This window comes from Leucoraja erinacea, chromosome 10, assembly GCF_028641065.1.
Source record: "Leucoraja erinacea ecotype New England chromosome 10, Leri_hhj_1, whole genome shotgun sequence".
Lineage (NCBI taxonomy): Eukaryota > Metazoa > Chordata > Chondrichthyes > Rajiformes > Rajidae > Leucoraja > Leucoraja erinaceus.
The window spans coordinates 37,135,228-37,156,467 of NC_073386.1; the positions used below are offsets into that span (position 1 = coordinate 37,135,228).

Here is a 21,240-nt window from a genome sequence, read left to right on the forward strand (position 1 = left end):
AATTGAATAAATTATATTTGCCAAGTATGTATACATACAAGGAATTTGCCTTGGTGCTTTGCTCGCAAGTCACAACACAATATACAGTAAACAATTAAGAATAAAACATTATAATTTGAACAGGTGAAGAAGGAAATAAAATACCAGAGCAAAAGGAGGCTACAGACTTTTGGATGTTGAGTAGAGCTACAGCTCATGGGGGAAAAAAGCTGTTTTTACATCTGGCTGTGGCAGCTTTCACAGTCCGGAGTCACCTTGCAGAAGGAAGTGTTTCAAAGAGATTGTGGCCAGGGTGAGAGGGGTCATAGATTATCTTACCTGCTCGCTTCCTGGCCCTTGCAGTGTACAGTTCATCAATGGGTGGGTGGGGGGGGGAGGTTGCAGCCAACAACCTTCTCGGCTGGATGTCTGGATCCAGCCTCTGGATGTCATACTTGGTGGCTGAGCCAAACAAGAAGATGATGGAGATGGTGAGGACAGACTCTGTGATGGCAGTATAAAATTGAACCATCATAGACTGTGGCAGATTGTGTTTTCTCAGCTGCTGTAGGAAGTACATCCTCTGATGTGCCTTTTTGACTAGAGTCGATGGTGGCCTCCCATTTAATGTCCCTGGAGATGATGGTTCCAAGGAACTTAAATGACTCCACATATGTGACTGTGGTGTAGTTAATGGTGAGTGGGGGGAGGGGGAACACTCCTAATGTCTACAATCAATTCCACCGTCTTAAGAGCATTGAGCTCTAGGTTGTTGCGAAGGCACCAGGACGCCAGCTGTGTCACGGTCTGTCTGTAGGCAGATTATTCCCCATCCTGGATCAGTCCAATCAGGGTTATGTCATCCACAAACTTGAGAAGCTTGACAGAGGAGTCTGTGGAGGTGCAGTTGTTGGTATAGAGAGAGTAAAGGAGAGGGGAGAGTATGCAGCCTTGCAGTGCTCCTATGCTAGGAGTCAGCGGGTCCAAGATGTGCTTTCCCAGCCTTGCATGCTGCTTCCTGTCTGTCAGGAATCTGGTGATTCACTGACAGAGGGGTTCAGACTCAGCCAACTGAGAGAGTTTGGAATGTTGTATCTCTGGCACAATGGTGTTGAATGCAGAGCTAAAGTCCACAAACAAAATCCTTGCATATATCCCCTGACGGGCTAGGTGCTGGAGGATGAAGTGCAGGCCTAGGTTGACTGCGTCATCCCCTGATCCATTGACCCGGTATGCAAACTGCAGAGGGTCCAGCAGGATTTTTTTTTTTATTTTTCAGATGGGCCTGCACAACTCTTTCAAGGGTCATCATGATTACAGAGGTTATTAAGACCAGTAATCCTTGGCTTTCTCTGTACAGAAACAATAGTGGAGACTTTGAAGCAGACCGGGACAGTGTCTGGCTTTCCGGTCTGGTTGAAAATGTCTGTGTAGACTGATGCCAGTTGTTCGGCGCAGAGCTTGAGGGTGGAGGAGAAACATTGTCTGGTCCTGGAGATTTCCGGCTTTTGTCTCCTGATTAGCTTCTCCACCTCCTCGATTTCTATTGTTGGGCAGCGAGGAGGAGGTGGGTAGTGGACGAGGGCCCAGTCTTTGCAGACTGTAAGTGGGTGTGAAGTAGTGATTGGGGAGGAGTGGGACGGGGGGTGGGGAGAAAGAGAGGGTACCGGGGTTATGGTTCTGTCTATCGAACCTGCAGTCGAACTAGTTCAGATCGTTGGTCAGCTGACGATTGTCCAACGAGTTCCTCTTGTAGCTGGTGATTTATTGCGAGCCCTTCCACACTGATTCAACTTAATCGAACTTGGAAAGATTTAGTTGCCTTCGATGGCAACTATACTGTAAGTAATCTCCTTTTAAAGTGAAGCAGCTTCTCCATTATCGGTCTGTTTAAGTGTCCACTTAATTTGTACATGTTGATCATTATACTGGTGGAATGATAAACGCGTCTGTGCAAAAGTAGGAACAGTCTTTCTTATGACAAACCGCAGGTGTCCTTTCAGTTCAGCGCTTGCATCAATTTATTGTCACATGAAATGCATCAAAACATAACCAAATCTTTCGGCTACTGATCATTGCACGTTGATCTCTGCTAAAATGCTTGGGAATGGAAGCATAAAAGCAATCAAATCGATGCAATTTAAAATGAAAACAAAATCTGATGTGGTGAAATGTGGCTTGCTTTGCTATTATTTATATTGAATTTTTGCTCTCTGAATACCAATCGATTTTGTAAGAATGTAAAATAAATATTGTAAACTTGTTATTTCTCATGTTAAATGGGGTGGCACAGCTGGTCGAGCTGCTGCCTCGCAGCGCCAGAGACCCAGGTTTGGCCCTAACCTTAAGGTGCTGCCTGTGCGGATTTTGCATGTTCTCCCTGCCACTGCATGAGTTTTCTCTGAATACTACAGTTTCCTCCCACATCCAAAAGACATCCAAGTTTGCAGTTTAAATGGCTTCTATCAACTGATGGCATATGCTGATGTACTTACAGCGTACGTGTAGTGCGTGGTGAAGCATGGTTACGCACAGTGATGCACGAACATTGCCTATGCTAATTTATTATGCATTAACGTTCGTAAACATGCACCGCCTGTACACAGTTGGCGCGCCATTTGTGCGTCATTTGAGCGCTGCACGATGTGACCAGACGGGTACAAAGCGTGCATTGTTTTGAAACATTTTCTCCATAGTATCTTTGATTTTCACTGGGGAAAATCCTTGCCACGGAGATCAGACTAAGTACGAACAACATCACAAATGGCTCCCAAAAGAAGCGGGGCCCTCAAGATCACTTGGCGCGTGACTGTCGTACTGCTAGACTATTTTCGTGCGACAGTCACTACCGGCCTGTCGCGTAAATGATGCGCAAATGACGCCGGAGTGGGACAGGCCCTTTAGACTCCGAGGCAAGATTGAGTAGACTGACTGTCACATTTGTATTAACATGTTGCATGTCAGGATGCATTGGACAAGGATCAGGAGGAAATCTCAATATTATTTCATCTCCTTCCCTACAAGATCAAAGAGCTGACTCCAACTGAGACACTCCCATTCGTGTTCAAAATTGTATTTATACTTGGGGTAGAATTTGAAGGGTACTGTTCCATCTCATACAAGCTCCATTACCCATTCAGCCATCAGATTGCCAGGTGAAATTTCTTCTTCAACTGCTTGACAAATGGGTTTCACACACCTTTTGCCCTGGTGATTGGGATGGGACCAAATGAAGGATAAAAACAATTAATTTGTTCTCTTATATAACTAAGTAGTAAAATCACAGCCATTTTGCCTGTCCACCTGCGATTCCCCTCATTAACCCAGGAGTGCTCTTCAATTAATAATCTCTGCAAAACTTGTTCATTTGCAGGTGCCTGGCAACCTCACAATGGGTGATGTGCAGAGATGTTGCCTGTTCTGTTTCGTGATCCTTGCACAGTCTTAGTTTTAATATCAGCACAATGTTTAATGGGTTATAAATGGGACAGCAGGATAATTAGATTTTCTCATTTGCGTGTTTTCTTGTTGGCTCTCAACATTTCATTGTCTCCTATATTCAGCAACAGTGGTTTGTGTAACCTGCACACATGATGTGGAAGTACAAAGCTTCCTCACAAATACCATAGTCTCTTTCATTTCAGTGTTCTGGCAATGTGTGTGCTTTATGGTTCCAGGGCCCTGCTGATTCTACCAGTACCATGCAACAGAGCAGTGCAGAGTCTTTCAAGTATGATGATCCTCACTTCAAAAAGTATATAAGTGACTGAAAGCAGCTCAGATCATCATCTCTAGCATCACTGTCTCCTTTAGGTTTTCAGACGCCTCAATGCAAAATACTGGGATAAAGCCCGGTTGTGTGGGTCCTCGGAGATAAACCTCCCACTGAATATCGCCTGCCCATATGGTTTTCAACTTCAAGTATGCTTGATATAAAAAACCGACACAAAGTGTTGGAGTAACTCAGCAGGTCTACTAACTCAGCGGGTCTATGGAGAACACGGACGGACGGGTGGGACATTTTGGGGTCGGGACCCTTCTTCAGACTGATTGTTGCTTGGGGGGGGGGGGGGGGGGGGGGGCAAGGGGAGTCGGGATGAAAGCTGGAAGAGAGGTGAGGACAGTACAAAACCTAGCAAGTGATTGGTGGATATGGGCTAGGGAGGGAGGTTTCATTGCAAAATGGTTGGACAAAGGCCAGGGATTCGTTTGTTTAGAGATACAGCGTGAAAATGGGCCCCTCGGCTCACAGAGTCCACGCTGACCAACGATCATCCTGTACACTAGTACTATCTTACATACTGGGGACAATAGCACTTGGTCAATTCGCACAAACCAATTAACCTACAAACATACACATCTTTTGAACGTGGAGCACCCGGAGAAAACCCACGCGGTCACAGGTAGAATGTACAAACGCTGTACAGAGAGCATCCATTATAATGATTGAACCTGCGACTTTCATGCTATAAGGCAGCAACTCTTCCACTACGCCATTGTGCCACCCAGATCAAAAGGCAAAAAGTGTGAGATAAGGATAGAAGAGGTATGAATTGTGAAGCCAGAAGAAGGAAGGGGAAAGGGCGAAATGGGTGCGCATCCAGGTGGGCTACAGGGAGAGAGAGAATGCTGAATAATGGTCCTGAACAGAAACATCACTTATCCACATTCTCCAGAGATGCTGCCTGATCTGTTGATTTAATCCAGCACTTTGTTCTTTTTTGTAAACCAGCATCTAAAATTCCTTGTGTCTCCCCTGAGCTTGATATAGAAACATAGAAAATGGGTGCAGGAGTAGGCCATTTGGCCCTTCGAGCCAGCACCGTCATTCAATATGATCATGGAAGATCATCCAAAATCAGTGCCCCATTGCTGCTTTTTTCCCCATATCCCTTGATTTTGTTAGTCCTAGAGCTATATCTAACATTGTCTTGCAGCCAGATTAACTCTGCCAACTCTACTGAGGATGTAGGTAGGTTGACCAGAGTTTCAAAGGAACGCGAGCGACTTCCTATAGATAGACACAAAGTTCCTGCGTAACTCAGAGGGTCATGCAGCATTCCTTTAGAAAAGGGATGGGCGACATTTTAGGCCAGGAGCCTTTTTCACACTGAAAGTAGGGGTGGGGAGAAAAGACCAGGCCCAATTAGGAATGCCACAAATGACCTCTGGCAGGGCTGCTAGGCCAATTGTTGGCTAGGGAAGGTGAGATCTTAATAGGGATACAATATGTAGTGCTGTGGAACTGGTAAAATGACTAGGGTGGGGGAAAAGGGAAGGGAAAATAAGTCGAAGTTACTTAAACTTAGAGAACTCAATATTGTCATGTTCATACTGCTCAGTTGTAAGCTGTCCTAGCAACCAGTGATGGTTCGGCAGCGTTTGCGGCGCTGGAGACTCTGGTTAGATCCTGGCTGCGGATGAGCCGCTGGTCTTTGTGCACGCCGCAGTTCCGCTGCCGAGAATGTCTCTCTGCCGGTCCAGTCACTCCCCCTGTCTCCCACTCCCATCTGTACCCTCTCTATCGCTGTTACACCCCGCTCTCTTGCTACCTGGCACCCCCATTCCTCAGATTAAACATATGCAAATTATGAATAAAGGTAAGAATTTGTACACAGTTTATACAGCCTGCGCTTCGTTTGCTTTTACTTTATCGTGAATGACCTTTGACAAATCCCATGATTCCTTGTTTTTCAGAATACCAAACTCACTTATTTTAAGGTTCCTTGATCAGAGATTTTTTTTAATCTATCCCATGAGAAGCTCCATCATTCAGATTCTGATCATATCACATTCCAACCGTCTAAATCCAGAGAGAAAATGCAACGGATTCTTACAGTTTCCCATAATTTCAATGTGTTTGTTTGCATCATTCTGATGAATTTTCATAGGCCCCATTTTGAGGCTAATATTTTATCATCGATTTGATGCCTGTAACTAAGTGCAGTTCTCTAGTGGATGCAATTGAAGCATTGATAATTCAATTTGAATTCCAACCTAAGAAAAAACAAATGTAATCTTCTTCAAACTGTTTACTCTTGATGGTGGATGTATATCTGTTTGACACATTAGTTTCATTGGTGCTCTTGAATGATTTGAGGGATGCGATGGAGGTTCTTATTTTCTTCGTCGGATTCCAGCGTTCAAAGAATAGCTTCAAATGTTTTAGTCTATGGTCTTCCATTCTATCCATCCCTTTCCTCATCTCTGACAGTCAACTCCACTGCCTGCTTTCTCTCACACATGTAATTATTATGTCTTCAAATTCCTTATCTATAAATGTAATACACTGGATAACATGGGAAGTAAGTGCAGATAAGACAAGGCAAATACTAAATGCAGTTTTGGTCACCCCATTACAGGAAGGATGTGGAGGTTTAGAAAGGGTGCTGAAGAGGTTAACCAGAATTTCAGTGTCCACAGATGGGTTCTGACCTGAAATTATTACAAAGGCCCCAAGAAAGAAAGCACTTCCCTCATCCCTGAAGGGACCTATACTGGTCTTAAATTATTAGACATTCTTTGGTCTGTTTGGTAACATTGTCAGCATGCTATCCTTTGAGTAAAACTATTGGCATTTTTTCTTCGCGCTATGGAATATTGTCCAAGGGTGCTGTTGATAATGATGGAATGCAAAATATTTTCATGCACTTTCTGCAAACAAGCTTTAACACTAAAGGCACAAAGTGCAAAAGTATCCCAGTGGGTCAGGCAGCATCTGTGGAGAACATGGATAGGCAATGTTTCAGGTCGGGCCTCAACATCATCTATCGAGAAATGCTGTTTGATCTGCTGAGTTACTCCAGGACTTGGTGCTTTTCTTTGTAAACCAGCATCTGCGGACCCTTATAGCTCCATTTTACTGCTCCACTGCAAAATCTCTTCAAGGTGTGCCTTTGAAGAAGTCACCCCCCCCCCCCCCCCCCCCCCCCCATCCCCCCCCCCCCCCCCCCCCCCCCCCCCCCCCCCCCCCCCCCCCCCCATCTGAAGAAAGGTCCTGAATCAAAACATTGCCTATCCATGTTGTCCAGGGATGCTGTCTGACATGTTGAGTTACTCCAGCACTTTGTGTCTTTCTTTGTAAACCAGCATCTGTAGTCCCTTGTGGGGTCTCTCATCTTTAACACTACTTTTGTGGTCAATTTCTTTTTCAGGAATGGTGAACTTCAGCGAAGTGGCGGGATATCCCATGGTGCAGCACTGGAAGCTGAAGTCAACGCAATACCATGTGAAGCTCAACCAGCGGGCACTCTCTACAGGTAGGCTCTCTACTGCTGCGTTCATGGTCCAATTTGCCCATTGTTTTTACCATGTTTCCAAAGCAATGCATGGGCAACCTTTCATTCCTCCTATGCACTACGTTGGTTTGCTTTTCTCCAAAATCTGGATTGTCAGAACACTGGGGGTTGTCCACCTAACCATGGGATGGATTATAGAAGAAGCACTGTACTGATGAAGATGTCATTTTGTAAAAGGGCTGTTTAATTAAGGCCTGATCGAGTGCATGTAAAACATTTTGTGACGATGTTCTTAAAAGAGTAAGACAAATTTCTGAGTTCAACGCCAACACCAAATCACTCAACCAGCTTCACCCAAGTAAAATAATCTGGCTTGTTATTGTATTTTATGGATTTGTGAGCAAATTAGAGGGTTCCTTTCAACAGTGGCACACATTGTAGGTGCATCATTAATGTGATGCATTTCTCATTCTTGAGTCATTCTACTATCCTTTCAATTCTTTCTTGTCTGTTTGTGCTGCATTAATTTTATGTGCTGCTTTCTCCTGTATGCTAACTTGGTCGATAATGAGAAAAAAAAAGCAGTTCAGGAACTGAATTAAATATTTATAAATTAACCATCAACGTTAATCCCCTGCAATGCCTGAACCTATAACTCGGATGAATGGAATTTTTATTTCAGTCTATAAAGGAAAATAAATAAATGTTGTCATTTAATTACACACCAAATCTTTTTTATCAGCTCTCGTACAAAGGAGTCTATACACCAAAAAAAACTATTGTATAAAAGGTATAAAGGTTAGTAGCTTTTAAGCTTATCTGCAGCTACAAAAAACATTGTTTTTTGTTTTATTTGAGTAAAGTCCAGCATTCAGGTTTGCAATTAAAAGTATGGTCCCTTTCCCCCATCATGATTCCATCTGCCCTTAACATTACAACTGACTCTGTTTCAACAACTCATTTAATCCATCTGAATAAGCACATAATGAGATGTAAAGAGCACCCACAGTTATCTCAAGCTCAGGAGAAATTGTGCATCTGTGTGTTTGGGGGCACTCCACCAGAAAAGGCATGAATATTTATGACTGAAAACAGAGCAGTAATTCTGACAGTGTCTGTCACTCTCCGCAATACATATAACATGAAAGTAGGAAGAACACAATTTACTGTAGATCATTTAGTTTCAATGAGTCATTTACAAGCTTGGTTTTAAAAAAAAAAAAGAACAGTTAAAAGAAAAAGATGTAATTTTTCTTTACACATTGCACGCCTTCAGGTTTCTGATAAAACTCCACTAACTCAGCATCTCACTCATGCTGAAAACTGTGGGGTAGACACCGTCTGACATGACATTGGATAAAATGCAAATTTAGGAAGTCTCTCGATGTTCAATGCTTTAGAAGGAAATCAGACACAAAATGCTGGAGTAACTCAACGGGTCAGGCAGCATCACTGGAGAAAAGTAATATGTGATGTTTTGGGTGTTCCATCCTACACATTTTGTCCAATGTTTCATGTGTTTAGCCCATTGATATAGTCGACTACTATGATTGGACCATCGTTGTGGTTCTTGGCAAGGAAAATAAAAAATCACTTGGGATTTCTCCCCCTTTTTGAATCCAGTGACTGTTGTTTGAAGGTATACTCGTGTTTCAGTGCCTTCTCTTGAGAGGGAGAAACATGGGGTTTAGATTATTTTGGATCAGGCTTCTCCCAGAGGATACTTCAATCTGTTGTGTCTCATTCTTTTGGCTTGGACATGAAACTGGTCATTTGGGTGAAGAACTGGAAGGAATTTAAATGTGTGCAGATGCACCTCTCTCAGGGCCTCCAATTTCCTGAGGAGAATATCGAAGGAATAAAGACAATTCTCTTAACAAGTGGCTTTTTTTAGGTTAGTATTTTTTAGTTTATTATTGTAACATGTACCGGGGTACAATGAAAAGGTTTTTATTGCATGCTATGAAATCAACACAAAGACTATACATGATTACAATCAAGCCATCCACAGTGTACAGATATAAGTTAAAGGGAATAAAGTTTAGTGCAAGATAAGCGTAGAACCCATTAAAGATATTTCAACGGTTTCCAATGATGTAGAGGGGAGGTCAAGACCACAGTCTCGCTGGTGTAAACACAGTTCAATTGCCTGGTAACAGCTCTGGAGAGACAGTCCTTGAATCTGGAGGATGCGTTTTCAAAATTCTGTATCTCTTGACCCTTGGGAGAAGAGGGAGTGACCGGGGTGTGGCTGGTCCTTGATTATGCCGGTGGCCTTGCCGAGGCAGCGCGAAGTGTAAATGGCATGCATTCAATTCGTTCGGATCAATTTTTATTTTTCTGGAGAAACATAGCGCAGAAATGGGCCCTTCAGCCCTCTGTGTCTGTGCTAACCCCGTTTTATAATTATTTTCATTGCCGCACCTCAATGAGGTGGTGAATGACAAAATCCAGCGATTCCTCCCAGTTTTGCATTCATCCTTCCTTAACCCATTTATCGACCCTGCCTTCCTATCAACTACCCCCTTGATTCTATCACTCTGGTGCACACTAGCTGCAATTTACAACAATTGAATTACCTACCAACCTGCAGGACTTTAGGATGTGGATGGAAACCCAAGTACCCATTTCAAACCCAAGAAACCCAGGATTCAAACAAGGGGACATGACTTGAGAATTAAGGGACAGAAGTTTAGGGGTAACATAAGGGGGAACTTCTTTACTCAGAGAGTGGTGGCTGTGTGGAATGAGCTTCCAGTGAAGGTGGTGGAGGCAGGTTTGTTTTTATCATTTAAAAATAAATTGGATAGTTATATGGATGGGAAAGGAATGGAGGGTTATGGTCTGAGCGCAGGTATATGGGACTAGGGGAGAATACGTATTCGGCACGGACTAGAAGGGTCGAGATGGCCTATTTCCGTGCTGTAATTGTTATATGGTTACCCGAACGGAAACACAGTACAAGGAAAATGTGCACACTCCGCACAGACAGCACGGGAGCTCAGGATTGATCCTGGGTCACTGGCGCAGTGAGAAAGCAACTCTATTAGCTATGTAATGGCACCACCTGCAAAAATAGCACAGGATGGGGCCCAAAGAAGCATGGAGGCTGGGAATCTCGTATAGTAAGGCTTGAACCATTTCATCCTTTTAAAGTGTGTGCTTCACATGAAGAAAGCAGGAGGGATATTGGAGCAAATGGAATACAGCTGGGGATCCAAATGAATGCTCTCAAACTTAGAATGAGCCCTGTGAAGAGGTTTGAGCTTACGCACATGGTTCTGATCTCCTCTGATATGTATCTATTGTATGGCTCCCTGATTATTTAATCATGTCAATGAGCCATACATTATGGAAACTGGACATTCAGCCCAACATGCCCATGCCGTCCTATATCCTCCATCTACAGTAATCCCACCTGTCTGCATTTGACCCATATCCTCTAAATCTATCCTATCAGTGCACCTGTCTTTTAAACATTGTGATTGTACTTTCCTCAACTACCTCCTCTGGCAGCTTGCTCCATATACCCACCATTCTTTGTGTAAAAAAAAAAGGTTGCCATCAGTCTCCACAGTTATATCAGAATGTCAAAGTGTAGTTCTTGAAAGAAATATCACATTTAAACAGACAGCAGATTCAATGCTAAGACGAACAGCGAAAGTCCAGAAAACACCATAAACAGAAGTAAATGTGCAGTAGAAAATGTTCAGGTCATAGGAGCAGAATTGGGCCATTCAGCCCATCGAGTCGACTTGGCCTTCAATCATGACTAATCTATCTTTCCCGCTCAGCCCCATTCTTCTGTGCACTCCCCGTAACCCTTGACACCCTTATTAATCAAGAATTTAGTAATATCTGCCTTAAAACTCCAAATATGGTCTAACCAGTGCCCTATAAAGCCTCAGCATTACGTACGTCCCTGTTATTCAAGAACAAAATGTTCTTCAAGAGGAAGTTCAGTGTTCGGAATGAATGAATAAGTTTATTGGCCAAGTATTCGCATACAAGGAATTTGCCTTGGTGCTCCACCCGCAAGTAACAACATGGCATACAGTGACAGTTAGGAATGACACAAACATTAAATATTAATAATAAAACATTATTGATTGAACATGTGAATACAATACCAGAGCTAAAGGAGGCTACAGATTTTTGGTTATTGAGTAGAGCTACTACTCGTCGGGGAAAAAAGAAGCTGTTTTTATATCTGGCTGTGGCAGCTGTGACCGTCCGGAGTCGCCTTCCAGAGGGAAGTGATTCAAAGAGTTTGTGGCCAGGGTGAGAGGGTTCAGAAATGATCTTGCCCGCTCGCTTCCTGGCCCTTGCAGTGTACAGTTCGTCAATGGGGGGAAGGTTGCAGCGAATAATTGCAATAATAAGATCATAAGTGATAGGAGTAGAATCAAGGTTCAAGAGTTTATTGTCACGTGCCCCAGATCTGCAACATTCTTACTGGATGTTGCAGATTTCAGGCTCCTGTACCTTCTACCTGAAGGTAGTGGAGAGATGAGTGTGTGGCCAAGATGGTGTGGGTCCTTGATGATGCTGTCAGCCTTTTTGTGGCAGTGACTGATAGATCCCCTCGATAGTTGGGAGGTCAGAGCCGATGATGGACTGGGCAGTGTTTACATCTTTTTGCTGTCTTTTCCGCTCCTGGGCACTCAAGTTGCCGAACCAAGCCACAATGCAACCGGTCAGCATGCTCTCTACTGTGCACCTGTAGAAGTTCGAGAGAGTCCTCCTTGATATACCAATTCTCCGTAATCTTCTCGGGAAGTAGAGGCACTGATGTGCTTTCTTTATAATTGCATCGGTGTTCTGGAACCAGGAGAGATCTTCAGAGATATGCAAGCCCAAAAATTTGAAACTCTTCACACTTTCCACCATCGACCGGTTGATATAAACGGAACTGTGGGTCCCCATCCTACCCCTTCCAAAGTCCGCAATCAGTTCCTTGGTTTTACTGGTGTTGGGAGCCAGGTTATTGTGCTGGCACCATTTGGTCAATAGGTCGATCTCACTTCTATACTCTGAAGTGAATTAGACCATTTGGACATCAAATCTATTCCACCATGGCTAATCGTTTTCTCCCTCATAACCCCATTCTCATCCCCATAACCTCTGACACCTGTACTAATTTAGATAATGATCTTCTTTGAGCTTTGTGTTAATGTTTGTATTTTTCTCTGAGCTGATAAGTCCACAGAAGCCCAAATTTCATTTGCAAATAGAACATCAATTCAGCACATGGAGTGTGTTTTTCTTTAATCTTTATATGTTCGCTGAGAGTTTTACTGCCTTTCCACTTGATAATCCTGATTTTCAACCATTACAAATAGATTTAATGCAATTGTAGCGCAACTGGTTGGATCCAATTCCAAAGGGTTATCACAATCTGTTCTAAATGAGCAATGAAACGCAACACTAAATTTGCCTCTGGCTGGCTTTTGTTGGCACTAATAAAAACACAAAATGCTGGAAACTCACAGGAGGATTAAATTGGTTGCCACATTTATGTTAAATTAAACAATGGTTGGGGTCAGAAGTGGAAAATCTCTGCCATATTCTTTTCATTCTGCATTCAAATGGATTTTAAAAAGGCAATTGCTTCACTCCCAATTTATCAAGCACATTAAAAATATTGCAAATGACTTCAATTTGATTATGTTAGAAAAATCAAATGATGTCAGGTCATCTTATCCACCTATTCAATTAAAAAGTTGCAAGTACCCAAAAATGTGGAATTTAATGCCAATTCAAAGAAAGATTATTGTTTTGCTAACTTTGTTCACGAAAATAGGTTTCCATATCTGGTGCTCTGCTGTCAAACAAGCAGCAGGATAAGCTTTTTATCTTTTATTAATTTGGGTCTGACATTTGTGCTTGGTGTATTTCCCCAATTAACAATGAGCTATCATATACAATTCTTCTCAATGTCCCAGTGAATTTGCACTGTACGTTTTTCTGCAACTTAAAAGTTGCACCCAGAGTGAGGTGCCCAACATGATCTGCAGCGTTTTGTGAAATTTAAATGCATTGGACATTTCTGATCATGTTATCGTGTGTGTATGCTTTTCAAATCCACCAATAGACTCTGATAATCGCAAACTCAGCAGGCCAGACAGCAAACTTTGTGTTTTAAATGCTGCCTAACATGCTGAGTTAATCCAGCACTTCATGCTTTACTCAAGATTCCAGTATCTGCAGTTCCTGTGGACTCTCAGAATGACAGTTCCACGAATACAGCCGCAGAAACATTTCCAATTTCAAAATACATAATATCCATATAACACAGTTACTGAGATCTCACATTATCGGAGATGCCAAAATCTAAAAGGCTGCTTATTGTCACAGTTGCCCAATGATTTTCTGAAGAACATGGACAGGTGATCTTTTGGGACCGAAGCCTTCTTCAGATTTTGTGTTCCTTTGTGCATTAACCGGCATCTGCAGAAGAAATTAACAGGTGATATTTCCGGTCAGGACCCCTCTTCAGACTGATTGTAGCAACGGCAAGCGAGCTAGAAAAGAGGTGGTGGCAGGACAAAGCCTGGGTGGGGGGTAGAGGGAGGTTGGTCAAAAATTAAACATTGTTCAAGTGCCTTGCACAACTTCTCCAAGAAGAAAGCCTTTTTTAAAATACGACAATTGCAACCCACAAACTCGGGGGCTGTAATAGATTGAATAGACAGTCAGTGTGGACAGTCAGAACCTTTTTTCTGAGTTAGAAATGTCAAAGACAAAAGGACATAGCTTTAAGGTAAAGGAGGCAAAGTTAAAAGGAGATATGTGGGGTAAGTTTTTTTTTTTTGTTTTTTTTTACACAAAGGATGCTGAGTACCTGGAGTGCATTGCCAGGGGTAGTGTAATCAGATATGACAGTGGCATTTAAGTGGCTTTTGAATAGGCACATGGATATGCATGAAATGGGGGGGATATAGATCCTGTGCATGCAGAAGAGATTAGTTTATCATGGCATTGTGTTGGGCCCAGATGTCATGGGCCAAATGAGTCCCGTTCCTGTGCTATACTGTTCTATATTCTACGATGAGTGTGTATTCTTTTTCACTGGATATAAATTAACGCATCACACGATCTAAACAGTGGTACAGAACTTTTGACTTTAAACTTTAGGGATACAGCATGGAAACAGGAGCTCCAGCCTACCGAGCCTGCGCTGACCAGCAATCATCCCATACACGAGCACTATCCTATACACTAGGGACAATTTGCAATTTACTGAAGGCAATTAACCTACAAACCTGTACATCTTTAGAGTGTGGGAGGGAACCGGTGCACCTGAAGAAAACCCACGCAGTCACAGGGCGAACATACAAACTTTGTACAGATGGCACTCATTGTAAGGATCAAACCCAGGTCTCTGGTGCTGTAATGCAGCAACTCTACTGCTGTGCTACTGCGCTGCCAAAAAGTACAAGAATTGTATTTGTATTGAATATTGGCAAAGCCCCCTTTTTATGCTTTTCTTCCATTATGCATTGTGGGCGAAATAGCTTGTTCTGGTGCTGCACTATGCTATGTTCCATTACTAATCGTTTACCCTCACATGAGAATTCAAGGGGAAATGTTAATGATGTGATGCAATAATGATGAAGTGCATTCCTAAATATAAAAAGTTGTGAAATTTATTACAGCGTTTGAAACTGATCCACTAATAATTTTCAAAAAGGAATTGGATTTATGCTTGAAAAGGAGGAATCTTCAGGCCCGGGGAAAGACCAGAAGAGCAGAGTAATTGGATAGCTCTTTCAAAGGCATGGGGAGCAGATTGGCTTACTTTGCTGCACCATTCAATAATAGCTTCATGTTTTTTCAAGTTTTTTTCAGTCTTCCAACCCTTTTTTGCTATTTGCAGAAATAAAAGTTTATTGCCAACTAAAGTATTGTAGGAAACATTGTTAAGTCCTGTGGTTTCATTGTCAGGATTAGAACAGCATCACAGTTGGTGCTGTGGTACAGTTGCTGCATTGCAGCGTCAGTTAGCCGAATTTGATCCTAATTACGGGTGCTGTCTATATGGAGTTTGTATGTTCTCCCTGTAACCACATGGGCTTCCTCCGGGTGCTCCAGTTTCCTCCCACACTCCAAAGATTTACAGGTTTGTAGGTTAATTTGCTTCTGTAACTTGTCTCTATTGGGTAGGATAGGCTAATTGGGTTTGGTAATTCGGTAATTGTAAAATTGTCCCCAGTGTGTAGGAGAGAACTATTGTATGGGTGATTAATAGTTGGCATGGACATTGTGGGGCGAAGGCCTGTTTTCACACTGAATCTCTAAACTAAACTAAATTAAGTTTAAAAGGACAAGGTTCAGAACTATCTCTGCCACTACATTGACAAACCTCCCATCTACCTCATTGGAGACCTTTGAACTATCTTTAATCAGATGTTATGTTGCATCTTACACTAAATGTTGTATCCTTTACCTGTGCACTGTGGACGGCTTGATCGTATTCATGTGTAGTTTTTTTTTGTCTGGAGAGCATGCAAACATATTTTTCGTCTGGATAGCATGTTTTTCACTGCAACTTGGTACACATGACAATAATAAACAAAACTAACAATATAAGCACAATATTTGCAGGAGAAATAGAAGGCAACTGATGTGATTCCCATATTCAGTAAGTCATGTTCACATCCAGAGATCTACAGTCAATTAGCTTCACTATTGGTGTTTCTATCAATGTTAACATGCTTTGATCTTGTTAAACCAATTCCAATGCAAATGTTGCAACATAACAACAAAAACATAGGACAGTACAGGAATGGGTGCTTCCACCCAAAATGTTTGTGCTGAACATAAACTAATCTCATCTGCTTGTATGTGATCCATACCCCTCTATTCCTTGCTCTCCCATTTGCCTATCTAATGGCCTCTTAAAATCCACTATTGTATCTGCCTCCCCAGGCCCCCACCATTCACTGTGTAAAAAAACTTACCCCACTCGTCTCCATTTAAACTACCCACCCCCCTTACCTTATAGCTATACCCTGTAGTGTTGAACATTCCCAACCTGGAAAAAAAGGTTCCGACTGTCGACCCTATCTATGCCTCCGTAACTTTGTATACTTCCACCAAGTCTCCCCTTAACCTCTGACATTCCAGAGAATATAATCCAAATTTACCCAACTCCTTGTAGCTGAAACCTGCTAATCCAGGCAGCATTCCAATAAACCTCTTTGCGACCTCTCCAAAGCCTCAACATCCTTCCCATAATGGGGTGACCAGAACTGCATGGAATACTCCAAATATAAATACTCAGCCATTAGCAGATCTAACATGAATATTATAAAGACATTATAAGTTGGTGACAGATGCTGGATCTCAGGTAGTTTTTTGTGCAGTGTTGTTGAAAAACAGGCCTGACCCTGATTTGACATGTTAAGGTCAGTTTATTGCACCAAGATGACTTTTCATGGAACACATTATTTTTCCTCTGACCACTTGTCAGGTATATTGTTTGTCCAAAGCCATGGCATGAAATGAATGGCAAAAGTGCCCAGTGATAAGAGGCAGTGGATGTGACTTACCACTGGACTCTATTATTGATTCTGACGCTGCTGAATAGGAATGATATATCATGGCTTCCCTGAGTGGCTATATCGGGATCTTCAGCATGTGTGATGGATTGAGCACAAATCTGCTCATATATTGGACGAGTGGATGTGTTCTCTTAAGACAATCGCACAAAGACTGATGGAGAAGGCGATAGTGTGAGAAATCAAAACAATATATTGTGCAGCCATAAAAAACACAGCATTATGATGCTGTGGAATATGCCATGCTGGTGAATCTTGCGAGGTACAGGCAAGGGACGTCAGGTTTAAAGATGTGTAGGAAGGAACTGCGGATGCTGATTTCCACTGAAGATAGACATAACATGCTGGAGTAACTCAGCAGGTCAGGCAGCATCTCTGGATACAAGGAATAAGTGATGTTTCGGGACAAGACCCTTCTTCAGATTTAAATATGTTGTGCAGAAATTGAAAGAATACTTGAATCCAAGGATGTGGAAAAATTGCTGAAAGTTGCAAGTTTGGAACATGGAGTCAAAAGCTGGCTGATTGTTTCAATGACAAATTCATACTTTCATTAGGATATTGGTGTTTGTTTAGATCAACCCTTACCCAATGGGTTGGTGTTACAATTGTACCTTGTCACGTGTGCTGAAGTGCAGTAAAATTCATTTTTGTATACAGTTCATCACTATACATAAACACTTAGATACATCTTCGATAAGCATCTCAGACACAGTACAAGTGTTCATCAGTAGTTTAGTGAGACAGTACACAGAGTCGCCAGTTTGGCACCATTTTCAAGTCCCAGTTGTTGTAAGTGCAGGGTTCCTGATTTGACCATGAAGGCCCATTGGCCTGGCAGCGTTGACCACCGCTGCAGGCCATGTTCAGTTCACGAGCTTGGCCTCTTGGAATGGTGCCTGGTCCCAGGCTGTTGCAGGGCATCCAGCGGCCCACTCCACCCATTGATGCAGTGCACTCCCTCCCGCCATTCGGTCAGCTTATCGGTCTCCCACCTGATTCATTTCATACTGGGTGGCGAGCTGGGCCTTCCTTTTGGGTCCCCATTCCGCGGTGCAGGTCCTCGGTCCGCAGAGGGCAAGCAAGGCTTCCAGGCTGGTCTACCGTCCACGCGGGCCTTGTGTCTGTGTGTTGGTAGATGGCTGAATTCATACACAGCTGTGAGCATTTAAAATTTGACATTTGAAACTGCATGAGGTCCTTGTGTCACTGGGAATGACATTTGAGATTACTAATCAATTTTGCCCATCACTAGTTAATGGTATAAACTCCTATTCACAGTAAAAGAGCCATAGCAAGATTCAAGACATCAAAACTGAATCTGCTCATCTTCTTGCATTCATCTGCATTGTTCATCAGTTGCGACAGTTGCATCAGAACATCCAAGTGATTAAGTTGTCAAAAGAATGATCACATTTAAGCAGCCTGCAGATTCAAAGCTAAGACATGCAACTTTGGTCACAGTTCAAAATGGCAATATAAAGGAAAGCTTCCGTTTACCTTAATGGAACGGTCACTAGGCGACACAAGAACTGGAGATGTTGGAATCTTTAGATAAACACAAAGTGCTGAAGGAACTCAGCAGGTCAAGCAGAACATATCCGGAGGGAATGGACAAGGGCGGCACAGTGACAAAGTGGTAGAGTTGTGGCAGTGCCAGAGACCCTAGTTCAATCCTGATTATGGGTGCTGTTTATACGGAGTTTTACGTTCCCCCTGCAACCGCTTGGGTTTTCTCCAGGTGCTCTGGTTTCCTCCCACACTCCAAAGATGTACATATTTGTAGGTTAATTCGCTTTGGTAATTGTGTGTCTGATAGTGTTGGTGTATGGGGTGATTGCTCATCAGCGTGGACTCGGTGGGCAGAAGGGCCCATTTCTGTGATGTATCTCTAAACTAAAACTAAACAATGTTTCGAGTCTGGACCCTATTTTGTCACGAGTTCTTCAACTTGAGGTTGTAACAGGTCAAGGTGACAGTGGACTAGGCCACTGAAGGTCCTACAGCTGCCTGGGGATGGCTCAGATCAAGAAGCCTTTCAGAAGTCGGATGAACACACTGCACAGAATGACAAGTTATTGGCAGGCCAGGCCGACTCTCACACCAATCCAGTGCCGCTGCCAGGTCAACGGGGCTTCATGGGCAAGATAAGACTCTATATTTAAGTCATGGATATTTGAAAGGTACAAGATGGCACTGAAAATGTGGTGAATGTGTATTGTTCCAGTAGGAATCTACTCTTTTCCTACTCCACAACCATTACACTCTTACATGTATCTGATTGTGCTTACTATTTTATGATATTAGTTAAGTGTTTTATTGTCATATGTCCCAAAACAGAACAATTAAATTCTTACTTGCAGCAGTACAACAGATATGTAAACATAGTACATAGGATTGTATGCATGTAATGTATGTAGCATGTATGTAGATGCATGTAATGATAAAATAACTATTGAACTATTGAGGTTATTCCACCAGCCAGCAATCTCTTTTGCAGCCCTGAAGTTGTCACCCATGTCCAAAAAATTTGGATTGTATGTTAAAAGCTTAAGCTTATTTTAGGATGACAATGGAAATGGTATATTTACCAACACAACCACATGGATGTGATACTACTAAGAGTGCCACATGCTGCTAATAATGTTTCATCCATTTTAATGTAAATTAGGTAATTGAGGTGAGAAAAATAGCTGAGAGGGGGCATTTTCAAGGATTTGCTCATAAACGTTGTGTTATTATGCGCTAACCCTCAGACCTTTCCTCTTTAAACTGCTGACACTTCTTCAGATCCAGCATTTATTTAAAGTGAAGTGTAGAAACGAGGAACTGCAAATGCTGGTTACACCAAAGGACATACCGTGCTGGAGTAAATCAACGGGTCAGGTAACATCTCTATAGAACATGGATAGGTGACGTTTTGGCTCTGGACCCTTCTTCAGATGTTAAATTTGTTCAGGAAATGTTTCCCAATCAGCATGTAGATGGCTCTTCTAATGAAGGGAATAAACTTCACGTTCTCTTGGAAAATAAGGCAGGACTGGTGAATGGAGTGTAAGTGGGAGAGCACTTTGGGACCAGGGATGTTTAAGAAAGAACTGCAGATGCTGGAAAAATTGAAGGTAGACAAAACTGCTGGAGGAACTCAGCGGGTGAGGCAGCATCTATGGAAAGAAGGAATAGGCGACATTTTGGGTCGAGTCCCTTCTTCAGACTGATCCGTGTCCAAAAACTTGGATTTTATTTTTAAATTTTATTTTAGAAGGACAATGGAAATTGTATATTTACAAACACAACCACGTGGATATGATACTACTAACAGTGCCACATGCTGCTAATAATGTTATCAGTCTGAAGAAGGGTCTCAACACGAAACATTGCCAATTCCTTCTCTCCGTAGATGCTGCTTCACCCATTGAGTTCCTCCAGCATTTTTGTCTACCTTGGGACCAGGGATCATAATTCTACAGAACATAAAAGGATACAAAGTCCTGGAGTAACTCAGCAGGATCAGTCGGCATCTCTGAAGAGCATGGATCGATAATGTTTTGGGTCTGGACCATTCTTGGGTCTGGATCAGTCTGGACTACTGCCCGGTTGCCCTAACTCCAATCTTAATGAAGTGCTTTGAAAGGCTGGTTCTCTCCCACATCAAATCCAGCATCCCTGCCTCACTGGACTCTCATCAATTGGCATACAGGGCAAATAGATCAACAGAGGATGCCATCTCTCTGGCTCTTCACACTGTCCTGACTCACCTGGACAGACAGGGCACGTACGTGAGGATGCTCTTCATTGACTATAGCTCTGCATTCAATACGGTCATCCCCACCAAGCTCACCACCAAACTCCACCAGCTAGGCCTCAGCTCGCTGATATGCGATTGGATCCTGAACTTTCTGACGGAGCGACCGCAGGCAGTGAGCCTGGGCCTGCACCTGTCCTCCACTATCACCCTGAGCACTGGCACACCACAGGGCTGTGTACTAAGCCCCATGCTCTACTCCCTCTTCACTCACTGCATTCGACACCAACACCATCGTGAAGTTTGCAGACACAACAGTGATTGGGCTGATCACCAAGGGTGATGAAACAAAATACAGAGCGGAGGTGCAGAACCTGGCGGACTGGTGCACACGTAACAACTTGTCACTAAACACCTCCAAGACCAAGGAGCTGATTATTGACTTCAGGAGGTTCGCATAATGGAGAATATGCCCCAATCTCCATTTACGGGGAAAGAGTGGAGAGAGTGCCAGCTTTAAGTTTCTGGGCACTCACATTTCAGAGGACCTCACATGGTCCACCAACACCGCTGTGCTGGTCAAGAAGGCACAGCAATGACTGTTCTTCCTGAGGACATTAAAAAAGACTGGTCTGCCCCAACAGCTGCTGACAACCTTCTACCGCTGCATCACAGAGAGCATATTAACGTATATGGTATCTCTGTGTGGTATCTC

At 42.9% G+C, this 21,240-nt stretch overlaps 1 protein-coding gene across 1 annotated transcript in view; it reads left to right on the forward strand.

Moving 5' to 3' along the window:
- astn1 (astrotactin 1) overlaps positions 1-21,240 on the forward strand; it is a 1,772,582-nt gene that overhangs the window by 1,420,707 nt on the left and 330,635 nt on the right. Inside the window, exon 15 of the mRNA XM_055641960.1 lies at positions 7,134-7,238. Coding sequence (XP_055497935.1) covers positions 7,134-7,238 — 105 coding nt within the window. The remainder of the gene's footprint in view (positions 1-7,133; positions 7,239-21,240) is intronic.